The sequence below is a fragment of the Eublepharis macularius genome, chromosome 12 (assembly GCF_028583425.1).
Source record: "Eublepharis macularius isolate TG4126 chromosome 12, MPM_Emac_v1.0, whole genome shotgun sequence".
Lineage (NCBI taxonomy): Eukaryota > Metazoa > Chordata > Lepidosauria > Squamata > Eublepharidae > Eublepharis > Eublepharis macularius.
Genome location: NC_072801.1, coordinates 61051395 through 61063766, shown reverse-complemented (window position 1 = coordinate 61063766; position 12372 = coordinate 61051395). Strand labels below are relative to the sequence as shown.

The 12372-nt window shown below is 49.0% G+C and overlaps 1 protein-coding gene across 1 annotated transcript in view; it reads left to right on the top strand.

The window, feature by feature from the left end:
• Window positions 1–11832, top strand: part of LOC129339527 (immunoglobulin superfamily member 1-like) — a 31017-nt gene extending 19185 nt beyond the window's left edge. Inside the window, exons 4-6 of the mRNA XM_054994109.1 lie at window positions 5808–6095; window positions 10057–10347; window positions 11765–11832. Of these exons, the coding sequence (XP_054850084.1) occupies window positions 5808–6095; window positions 10057–10347; window positions 11765–11832 (647 nt within the window). The remainder of the gene's footprint in view (window positions 1–5807; window positions 6096–10056; window positions 10348–11764) is intronic.
• Window positions 11833–12372: the final 540 nt, after the last annotated feature.

The window sequence follows — 12372 nt, the reverse complement described above, 5'->3', positions numbered from 1 at the left end:
AAGCCAGGAGGAGGAGGAGCGGATGCCGGGAGCCCGACAGGCTGAGCCGGAACGGAAACCATCGGAACCAAAGGATGCTGCAGGAAGGGCAGCGACTGCTGGAACCACGCCACAAAATCCTGCCAGGAGGTCATGTTCCCAATCCCTGCGACAGGCTGACAAGGAGGCAGAGGAGCAGGCACCGGGGCAGGCCAGCGAAGAGGCATCGGAACCGACGAGGTAGACGGCAATGGAACAGAGGCCTCCGAAGGCGCCGGGGCGGAAGGCAGGGAACGTTCGAATGACTGGAACGGTTCCGTGAAAGACGGGAACGGCACGAATTCCTCGGGAACCGACGGAGGAGGCGTGCAAGGAGGAGACGGGGTGTGGAGACTCACCACATCGTCAGGGATCAGGACCGGTCCAGATGGAGTACCAGGTTGCACAGTCGGAGCCGGGGATAAAGTACGGCCCTTGGCCCTCGATTTCGTCTTGGCCTTCTTGGGCTGGGGTTCCGAAGCAGCCTCTGCGGCCGAAGGCTTGGAGGAGGACTTCGGCTTGGATGCGGAACGCTTCTTGGCCTTCCGGTCGGAAGGACGATCCCCGGAACCGGAGTCAGGTCGGGCCTCCGGAACGGGTTGCCCCGTCGGTTCCGTGGGGAGCTGCTCTGGCGACTTACGAGACGGCGCCGGCGACGGAGCGGCGGAGCGGGGTCTATCTCCCGAAGAGCCCGATGGCTTGGGGGGGAGAAGGTTAGCATCCCACAAGAAGGCACGGAGCCTGGCCTTCCGATCACTCCTTGCCTTCGGAGTGAATGACATACAGATGGAGCAGCGCTCGACAACATGCCCCTCGCCCAGGCAGATGAGGCAGAGCTCATGGCCGTCTGAGTGCGTCATTTTAGTGCCGCACTTAAGACACTTCTTAAACAAAGAAGTTTGGGACATAACGAACGGTATCTCCCACCGACAAGGGGAAGAAATACCGACTAGAAGATCACGATCCAAAAACTCCGAAGAGACGCTGAGAGAATAAACGCTAGACAATAGAACCTTTTCGTACGGCGGCGAAAAAGGAACTGAGGGAATGCCGGGGACGTTCGGATATATATGCATTCAAAATTGGCGGGAACACCGACGCGCATGCGCGGTGGATCCGAACGTCCCCTTCACATCTCTAAAAGCTAGAAAAATCTTTTCCGCGGCTGGCCTGCGCCTGCGCAGTCCCAATGTGGGGCTGCACAGAAGGACGAAGACGATCTACGTGTTCCCAAAATGGGGATTCCGTCTTTTTCATGGACTGCCAATCACAGTTCCTGCCACTGCAGTTTGCCATAGTCAAGCTTCTTCTGCCTAAGGAGCTTCTTATAGGTTGACCTTAAGGAGATGAGATGTCTGATTATTTGTCTTAAGGTGGCAAATGTGTTAAGTAGTGTACTCGCTCTTTCCTGGCAGTTCTACCTGATCAAATCACCTTCTGCCAGGTTAAGTTGTAATTTTTAAAAGTCTGTTGTTAGAGAGCAGAGGTTTGAGGAGCTGAGTTACATTTTCAAAGCACTTATTGGCATCAAAGTCATCCCACGTTGGTTCTTAATACAGAGACCAAAGGTCGACCCTCAACTTATAAGAAGAAAGCATACCTCCAGAAGGGAAGAGGCTAGAGACTTACCTCATTAAAAAAAATAAAAACTGGGAAGTCTCAGGACCTGTTAACTTACTGTTCTAACAATGGCTGAATCCACATTACCTCGGTGCATCCCTGTGTTGCACTAAATGTTCGCTAAACACCTGGAAGTATAGCGTCTTTCTAGCGCGATTCAGAAATCGCGCTTGAAAGACGCTATACTTTCGGGTGTTTAGCAAACGTTTAGCGCAACACCGGGACATGTTGAGGTAATGTGGACTCAGCCAATGTATCTGTATAATGCTATGAAACTGCTGGTTTTTTAATAATAAAAAAACAACAACTAGAAAAGCCTTGTTGACCCAGGAGAGGCAGTAATAGCTGCTGTTGGGGTATTGGGGCAGGGAAACTGCAGGAACTCTGCCATGTGGAAGTCCCATCACCACTTTACTGTATCAGCAGCCATTCCAGCAGTGAGGAAACCATCCTACTATATAAAAGGTTAAGTGTATTCAAGACAACTCAGTTCTTACCCTGGTGCACCACCAGAGGACACTCTGCGGAGGGAAGCCCAGATGAGGCAGCCAGAAAGCGTGCCACGATGGGAAGCGCAGGCTGGGATCAGGAGCAGAGCAGGTGACAATGCCAGCCCCCACCTTCACCCAGCTGGTATCAGGAGCAGAGCAGGTGGCAATGCCCATCCCCTGCCTTCACCCAGCTGGGATCAGGAGCAAAGCAGATGGCAGTGCCTGTCCCCTGCCTTCATCCGGCTGGGATCAGGAGCAAAGCAGGTGACAGTGCCTGTCCCCTGCTGTCACCCATCTGGGATCAGGAGTGGAGCAGGTGGCAATACCTGCCCTCCACCTGCACCCAGATGGGATCAGGAGCAGGTGGCAGTGCCCACCCCAACCTTCACCCAGCTGGTATTAGAAGCGGAACAGGTGGCAATACCCACTACCCTTCACCCGGCTGAGGATCAGCCATGAAGCAGGAGGAAATGCCGCCCCCCTTCACCCACCCAGGATCAGGAGCAGAGCAGGAAGTAATGCCCACCCCCAACTTCACCTGGCAGGGATCAGGAGCAGAGCAGGTGGTAATGCCTGCTCCCCTTCACCCAGCTCGGATCAGCCATGAAGCAGGAGGAAATGCTGGGCCCCCTTCACCCAGCTGAGATCAGGAGCGGAGCAGGAGGTAATGCCCACTCCCAACTTCACCTGGTAGGGATCAGGAGCATGAGGCAATGCCCCCCCTTCACCCAGCCTGGATCAGGTGTGGAGCAGGAGGCAATGCCCACCTCCTGTTCAAGATGATCAAGCTGGAGTGTTCCATTGTACCTTTACATCCTGACATCCTCCTTTGGTACACCCCTCCCATCTAATCAAGCTGCATTGTACCTTTGCATCCTGATGCCATCCCTTGTAACACCCCTCTCACCTTCTGGCTGAGATATAAAGGCTCAGGGATCTCCATTCCTACTCATATCTGAGGAAGGGAACTCTGACTCTCAAAAGGTTATACACTGAAAATGTTGTTGGTCTCTAACATGCCACTGGACTTAAATCTTGCTGAACTGCTCACAAGACCAAATTGTCTATATTTTAAGGAGATACAGAGCTGTCTCACTCTGACTTCAGCATCAAATAGATCAGGATGGGTAACCATGTTAGTCCGTCTGTAGCAGTAGAAACAAGCAAGAATCCAGTAGCATCTATAAGACTAACACAATTTGTATGAGCTTTTGTGAGTCACAGCTCAGTTCATCAGATACCACATCTGAAGAAGAGAGCTGTGACTCATGAAAACTCATACCCTATCACAAATTTTGTTAGTCTTGTAGGTGCTACTGGATTCTTGCTCTTTTCTACTGCTTCAGCATCAAATATTGGCCTCTGCATATACATGATGCAGATGAAAAACCACATGTAAAATTGTTAATTTGCTGCTCATGCCCTCAGACACAATTCCTTTTAATGGAGTTAGTTTGCACAACCCACTGAGAGAGCCAGTTTGATGTAGTGATTAAGAGCGGCAGGACTCTAATCTGGAGAACCGGGTTTGATTCCCCACTTCTCCTTTCGAAGCCAGCTGGGTGACCTTGGGTCAGTCACAGCTTCTAGGAGCTCTCTCAGCCCCACCCACCTCACAGGGTGATTGTTGTGGGGATAATAATGGCATACTTTGTAAATCGCTCTGAGTGGGCATTAAGTTGTCCTGAATTCACCAGAGAATTAATAGCAATGTTGGGTTGGCCTGTTTGAGCCAGGCCATGAATCTGAAGTGTTTCCATGCTTTGTGTATATGCATCCAAACCTTCATATCTCCATGGACAGAAACTCTGGCTGCTTTCGAGGGTGGTCTCTATGGCATAATACCCTGCTGAACTCCCTCCCTTTCTCAAACCACGCCCTCTTCATGCTTCACCCCCCAACATCTCCAGGTATTTCCCATCCTGGAGTTAACATCCCTAGTGTTTCTGTATAAAGTATTTGCCCCAATCACATTGTTATCTTACTGTTTGTAGAGATGTCTCGTTTTAAATAAGCTAGACTATTCAAGCCATTGGACATTGGTCTGATTGAAGAAGCAGTCAGATACTTTACTTGTGTCCACCCCATGTGCCTCCCTCGTGGTGCCTCCCCAACCCTCAGAGGGGCTTTTGTGCCTACTCTCTTGCCACCAGTTGGCCTTTGTGGGAATTGCCTGTGGGGAGGGCCACGAGATTCCCCACTCCCTGCCTTGCACCCAGTCTCCTGCTACCCAGCACGTGGTTACTGCAGGGATGGTTTACTGCACTTATGTGCCACTGGGGCACAGCCAACAGACCACCCGCTTCCTGTGGCACCTCTTTTAGATAGCGTAGTTGTCACTGGCAGTCTCTGTGATGTAGAGAACGGCTTCCAGCATTTAATAATTTTAAAAGTGTGTATTAAAGAAAAGAGAAAAAAATGTTCACACACTTGTAAGCAGAGCTCAAAAACAAACAAGGCAACTCAAAAACGCAGTTCCTCTCTCTCTCCATCTGTACATGCTTACCTTAGATCTTCTGTTTAGGCAGGCTCTCTGTCTTAGAAAGTTCCAGTTTATTGAGAGGTCCTCATACTCTTCCTGGTTCTGGCCTCCAGCCTCCGGATGGTCCATTGCCACAACCTACAGGGAGCCAGCTCTCAGCTCTTTCAGCTCACAGCTCGCATCAGCCAAAGAGACCCTCCTCTCTGCACCAGGAGGTTTTATTCTCTCCCTTTGCCCACCCCCTGGGCAGGTCAAAGCAAGGTGCCGGTGAGAAAGGCTTTTCCTAGAGGTTCCAGGAAGAAACTTGCTGGCATTTTAGCCCTCCAAGTCTCTGTCCTCTCCCATACACAACTGGAAAGGTAAGCTTCTAGCAGAAAGCCTTCTGGCCACATCTGCATAATTAAGCCAAAGGCTGGGTGCCCTTTGGAAAGCAGCTGGCTTTCCTCCCCCCACCCTCCACACTTGTTCTCAGCTAAGAGACACTTTTTAAAGGGGGGGTGAAGATTTTGACCCAGTCCAAACCTACAAATAAAAGCATTTCTCCACAGTTTTCGTTTCAAGTTTTTTTTGTTCTCCCCCAGGGTATTTTTCTGGTTCTTTTGAGACAACTTTTACCCTGATCTTTTCCTTGAAGCTGATTTTGAGTCGATTTTTTCTTCATGCACAATGTTTCTCTCAATTCCCACCCATCTCCAACTCACTTCTTGATGATCAACCATCATCGTCAAACCACTCCCCACCCCCACCCTTCGCCACCAGGATATCGGAATATCAGCCAGTAGGTAAAGGTAAAGGCAGTCCCCTGTGCAAGCACTGAGTCATTACTGACCCATGGGGGATGTCACATCATGACGTTTTCTTGGCAGACTTTTTGTTACAGGGTGGTTTGCCATTGCCTTCCCCAGTCATCTACACCTCGCCCCCAGGAAACTGGGTACTCATTTTACCGACCTCAGAAGGATGGAAGGCTGAGTCAACCTTGAGCCAGCTACTTGAACCCGGCTTCTGCCGGGATCGAACCCAGGTCATGAGCAGAGCTTGGGCTTCAGTACTGCAGCTTACCACTCTGTGCCACGGGGCTCTTATATCAGCCAGTAATTTTGACTGAAACATGGTTTACTCTGTAGCATGAACTGAGCTTGAAACAACCACATGCACTGTAACAACCACATAAATTGTCTCCCTTCTGCCCACAGATCCTGATCTGCCCAGACCCAGAATCTCCCTGATCCCTAGCAGAATGGCAGTTATAGGAAGCAACATCACCTTTCAGTGCTTGCTCCAAGATCGACATGAGAACGTTTATCTTCACAAGACTGGAGCTTGGCAGAAACCACAAGAGATGGAGTCACATGGGAGCACAGCCGTGTTTCACATCAGGAATGTGAGCCCAGGAGATGGAGGGACTTTCAGCTGCAGCTACAGACTGTCATCGGAGTTTTTAGTCTCCAATCCCAGTGTCCCCGAGAAGCTGTGGGTATTAGGTAAGCCTTCTAATTCACTACTTATCGTGTACTGAATTACACATGCACATTCGAGAAGTCAAACAAATGTTTGCGGTTCCTCCCAATCTGCATAGTTTATTCTGCTCCTTGACAAAATATATTTTGGTGAAGCTGGGGGAAAGAAGTACACTGGTCACTGAAAGACTCACTCTGATCTTTGGAAACCTTGCTGACTCCCATTTTGGCTTATATCAGTTTAAGAGGCATAGGGATGTGCATTTCGGCTTTCTGAAAGCCGAAAGAAAGCCGAGACAAAAGTGTTTCGGCTTCTTTCAGGTTAGCCGAAACGTTTCGGGCTAAGCCGAAACGTTTCGGCTAGCCGAAAGAAAAAAAGCCGAAACGTTTCGGCTTTAGGCTTTTTCAATGGGAAAATGCCTCCAGCGTCTTCCCGGACGTCTGGGGGAGGCATTTTCCCACCGAATCAGCCCAAAATTGGTGGGGACCTTCCTCTAACCCCTGTCTACAAACCCCCCAAGTTTCAGACCTATTGGACTTTGGGGGGCCATGTTATGGCCCCCCAAAGCAGGTCCCCCTATCCTCCCATAAGAAAGCGAAGGAGCAGCATATTGTTAGCATGCTGCTGCTCATCTTCTTCATTATTTCCTATGGGGGAAAATGAAGACGCAGGCTTCCTTTGCCAGGGGTGGCATTTTGCATGCAAAATGTCCCCTCACCCTCAGGGGCCCTTCTCCCACCCCTCCTCCCACCCCCACCAAGGCTCAGCCTGCTCCCACTTGGGGGGGCCATTTCATGCTTTAGGTTACACAGCAGGGGGGAACACCAAAGGGCATGGCAGCACTATCTTACACAAAAATAACACAACTCACTTAACATCAGAGAATCACAAAAGCACAATTCCTGTCAAAAACACTTTATTTCTTGAACAGCTTTAGGTTACACAGCAGGGGGGGGACACCAAAGGGCATGGAAGCAGTATCTTACACAAAAATAACACAACTCACTTCACATTAAAGAATCACCCCAAAAATTGCTGTCAAAAGCACTTTATTTCTGTAACTGCTTTAGGTTACACAGTAGGAAGGCACAACAGAGCAGGAAAGCAGTGTACTACACAAAAATAACACAACTCACTTCACATCAGAGAATCACACAAACACAATTGCTGTAAAAAACGGTGAAGTGGGTTGTATTATTTTTTGTAGTACATTGCTATCATGCCCTGTTGTGCCCTCCTACTGTGTAACCTAAAGCTGTTCAAGAAATGAAGTGTTTTTGACAGGAATCGTGCTTTGTGATTCTCTGAAGTTAAGTGAGTTGTGTTATTTTTCTGTGTGGGGGACTGCTGGTGTAATGTGCCATAATGCTTTGCCTACTTGTACTTTGGAAGGGAGAAAATAATTTTTTAAAAACTTTAGTTTGTGTTGTTCTTGTTTTATTCTTTGTTGTGCAGTTGGTTCCCATCATAGGGAACAATGGGGCTGGCTGGCCAGCCATCTCTGTAGGTGGTGGGGGAATTTGAGGGAGGGTGTCTGTGGTTCAGGTGCTCTTTCACAGGGACCAGCTGGCACTCAGAAGTGTGCCCACCATTGTGGCACCCCTGGGCTGTGCAGAATTGCCCAGGGAAAGAGAGTTTAGAAGTTCCCAGCATAGGGAACAAAGGGAGAGGGCTGGCCTTTGCCAGCCTGTTCCTGGGGTTATGGGTGTGGGGCAGGTGGGGGTGGATTTGGGTCTGTGAGGGGCTAATGTGGGGATTTGGGTCTGTGTGTGGCAGCTGGGGGGGGGAATTGGGTTTGTGTGGGGCTGTAAGGGGTGGACTTTAGGGGCTGAGAGGACCTACTTGGGGAGGCCATGAAATGCCCCCCCAAGTGGGAGCAATCTGAGCCTTGGTGGGGGGTGGGAGGAAGGGTGGGAGAAGGGCCCCAGAGGGTTGGGGGGCATTTTGCATGCAAAATGCCACCCCTGGCAAGACAAGCCTCCCCCGCTGTCAGTGGTAGAGAGATTAGAGCACCTACTTGGGGAGGCCATGAAATGGCCCCCCCAAGTGGGAGCAGGCTGAGCCTTGGTGGGGGGTGGGAGGAAGGGTGGGAGAAGGGCTCCTGAGGGTAAGGGGGCATTTTGCATGCAAAATGCCACCCCTGGCAAAGGAAGCCTGCTTCTTCATTTTCCCCCATAGGAAATAATGAAGAAGATGAGCAGCAGCATGCTAACAATATGCTGCTCCTTCGCTTTCTTATGGGAGGATGGGGGACTTGCTTTGGGGGGCCATAACATGGCCCCCCAAAGTCCAATCTGTCTGAAACTTGGGGAGTTTGTAGAGAGGGGTTAGCGGAAGGTCCCCACCAATTTTGGGCTGATTCGGTGGGAAAATGCCTCCCCCAGACGTCCGGGAAGACGCCGGAGGCATTTTCCCATTGAAAAAGCCGAAAGCCGAAAGTAAGCCAAAAGCCGAAAGCCGAAACGGCTGGCCGTTTCGGCTTTCGGCTTATATGAAAGAGAATCCTCTTTCGGCTTTCTGCTTTCGGCTTTAGCCGAAAATTTTTGGCTTGCACACCCCTAGGCATAGGCTACACAGTAAGACAGGCTAGAAAATTGCTCTTTTTTCTCTTCAATTAAAACAGAAATGTTCTAAAAGAGATCTTCATTCAGTACTTGTTTTATGATTTTTATTGATTGATTGATGATTGATTGTTCTGCCTTTCTCACTGAGATCCAAGGTGCACTACACAGTGCAAGTGAAATACAATACAATCAACAGGTAGGACATTCACCAAGCAGGTAAAATAACGAGCCACAGTTAGTACGTTCAGTGAAAATCGATACAATTGGGCTCAGTAGCTGAAGATATGCATAAGGTCAAGCACAGAGATGAAATCTTTGTGAAACAATTCATAACTAATTTGCATGGCATGCTAAGCAACACGGAAACACTCTAGTGGCACATATCTGCATCAGCATACAGTATCCAGTAGCATAGCATATAGTTCCTGTCCCTACCAATGTATCTCTGAGCTATTTCCAATGGCACAGTCCTATAGTCTGGGTAGAAAGCCCTCCTGAATAATTCAGTCTTGCATAGTTTGCAGAAAGCCAAGAGAGTGGAAGCTTTCCCGACCTCCTCAGGCAGACCATTCCACCACAGAGAAAGCATGTGTGCGCACAGCTGATTTTGCCCAGCTGCAGGATGGTATCTGCAGAAGATCCTCTTCAGATGAATGAAGCTGCCCTGGTGGAACCAAGTGCGAGAGACACCACACAGATATGAGGGGCCAAGGCCACGAAGGGCTCTGAATGTGATAGTCATGATCTTGAATTGAGCTCGGCAACTTATTGCAATGTTTTATTTGTGAACTGCCTTGAGCAAAGATTTAGAGAGGTGGCATATACATTTTCTAAATAAATAAATAATTCGGTGGTGCACTCTGCTGACATCAGAACATACTTATCTCCATTATCAAGGTCAGTTCTCACATGGCTCTTCCTTTGTAAGCTTTGGGACAAGACTCCACTGCTAATATCCTAAGGCCAGAGGCCCTTTATGCACTAGGGTCCAGCTTGTACGTTGTAGAAAAATGTAACAGCCCAGTTCCTGCAGAAGTACAAGAAAGCAGCCCAGGATGTTTTGCAAATGCACAAACATTTGCATTAATGCAACTGCTCCATGTAGGTATTGGCACAAGCTATGCGCCTTCAGAGCTCAGGGAGACATGGATGTCAAGGTGTGGCTGATTTCCTACCAGGCTTCCAAAGGTGTCCCAGCCCTCCTCATAGGCTTGAGGTTTAGAGCTGCTTTAATCATTTTGCTATGATGCTGATGCACAACAATTTCAGGACTTGGCTGGAGCTGTGGTGGGTGCCTGTGAGGGCTGGGTAGGGGAGAATACATAGAGTTAAGCTTTACTTCACCATCCAATTCAGGAATATTATCAGTCCATGAAAATGGTGTGGGAGTCTTCACTGTCCCATCTCTTTCTGTGCACAGATCCCACGCTTCCAAAGCCCAGCATCACTTTGACTCCTGAAAAAGGTTCCCTTGGGGGAAAAGTCAGTATTGATTGCAAAAGCTCACGCAAAGTTGAGCATTTTTATCTCCAAAGGCCTGGACACCAGAGTCTTCTTCAGGGCCCAGTTGCAGAGGGGATCTGGGCCAGGTTCACAATCCAGAACGTAAGCAAAAAGCACACTGGGAATTACAGCTGCATGTACAAACCGTTGTTTTCAAAACATCCTGTCTTCTCCCTGCCCAGTGATCCTGTGACTTTGCTACTACCAGGTAAGGGAGTTGATCTACATCTATTTCCCCAACCCCATGCCTCACAGCTAAACTGCATGTTACATTGTTGGGAGAGTTAGGCAGAGGTTACCAGGAGGACCCAAATCACTTTCCCTGCAGTCACATGGGAGCTGCAGGGAAAGGCATTTTTAAGGTACACAGGAGCCCAATTCTGCTCAGAAATGCAGCTTGAGGGAAGGAGAGGCTCCTGCCCTTCCCCTTCATGGCATTTTCCAGAGCCAAAATGGCCCCAGCAGGAAGTTATTTTCATAACTTTGGTGGTGCATGGGTTTGGAGTAAACCAATAGATTAAATTGTGCACTGTAAAAGAACTAACTAGATTTCTAGGGTATGAGCTTCCTCTAAGGTGCTTTTAAACCCGAATCTTGCTTCTAGTACAGACCAACTTGGCTACCCACCTAAAACTATCTGCAAAGGATCTGTTTGTCAGCTAGAAAGAATATATTAATCAGATAATGAAAAGCTGCTGTAAGCTGTGCATGCATCAGAGAATGCCCATTTCATCCAGCTACGGCCATACAGTGTAATGGCTAAGAGAATGGAAGATGACCCCAAAGTCCCAGGTTTAAATTTTATCTCTGCCACAAATTCATAGAACCACTTAGGTGTCCTCTTCTATTTCAGCATGAAACGGTCTTTATATCTGTGCAAGGTTTGTCCCCCTCCCCACCACCGCACCTTACCCCACGATATGAAACTAAAACTGAGTTCAGAAGCATACAATATTTTTGTAACTTGCAAAGTTGCTATAGCCATTCACTATTTTAAACAGAAATTTTAGATGAGAATATGTGTGAACTTACCGTGGAGATGGGGAATAACAAATACAGTCATAAAATTACTCCATTTGAGCTATCTCTTGGGGTCTAAACAACACTGTGTGAAAATTAAGCACAGAAATGGGTTTGATTACAGATGGGCCATTTCCAGACGGCTTACTGGCCCCCGGAACATCGCGCCACGGTATGGGGGAAACGCAAAATATCGTGTTTTCTCATGCGAGTTTTGCGCGACGTCGCGCAAAACTTGCGCGAGAAAACGCGATATTTCGCGTTTACCCCGCACCGTGGCGCGACGTTCTGGGGGCCGGTAAGCCATCTGGAAACGGCCATGGTCACCTTTTAGATTTGTGAATGACAAAGTTTCATCTTTTATTTTCTGAGATAAAGTGGTGGTTAGTGCAAGCTGCCACCCCCCTCTCTAAAGACGGGCCCATGTTTTTCAGCAGACACTCATATGAATAATGCCATAGCTGCAGGAGTTGGAGTAGCTGTGCCTGTCCTCTTTCTGGGACTTGGAGCCACCCTCTGGTACAAAAAAAAAAAAGCTGGTATGTATGATCTCCTGGAGAATACTGGGTACAGATCACACCCTGTTTCTGCCTTTTCCTCAGCAGGATCCCAGTTGAAAACTTTGGCTTTCACAGAGCCTGATGCAGATTTTTCCTCCTGCTTCTCTCCTTGATCTGATAATTTCCCACATAGCTGCTCTCCCATACCTACCAATTATCCCCTGTCCTTCTTACAGTTCTGTTCTCCTTCCATGAACCACTGGAACTTAGGGTTGCCAGTTCCCCTTACCCTCCTGGCATGAGAGGGGAAACTCAGCACTTTCCGTCCTGGTGCTCAGGAATGTGTACGGCTCTGTGCTGACACAATGACATCACTTCTGGGAAGTGACATCATCGTGCAAGGCTGGAGAGCGTGCACGCTCTTCGCTGAGGGCCAATCTGGGTCACAAGCAGGCCCAATTCAGCCCATTTGGGGCTCATATCAGTCCGCTACAAAGCTCTCAAGTTCTCAGGGTGGCACAATGACATCAGTGACGTCGTCGCACCAGCCCTGGGAACACACCCGGGAGGCCCATTCCCCGGCTTTCCCCCCACCGGCCAGCGAAGTGGTAGTGTGGCAGGGGGCCAAAGGTGGGAGCGGGGGATCCCCTGCCCCCATCAGGGGAATAGGATCTCTATTAGAACTCTCTATGGAACTTTATTTACAGACCTCA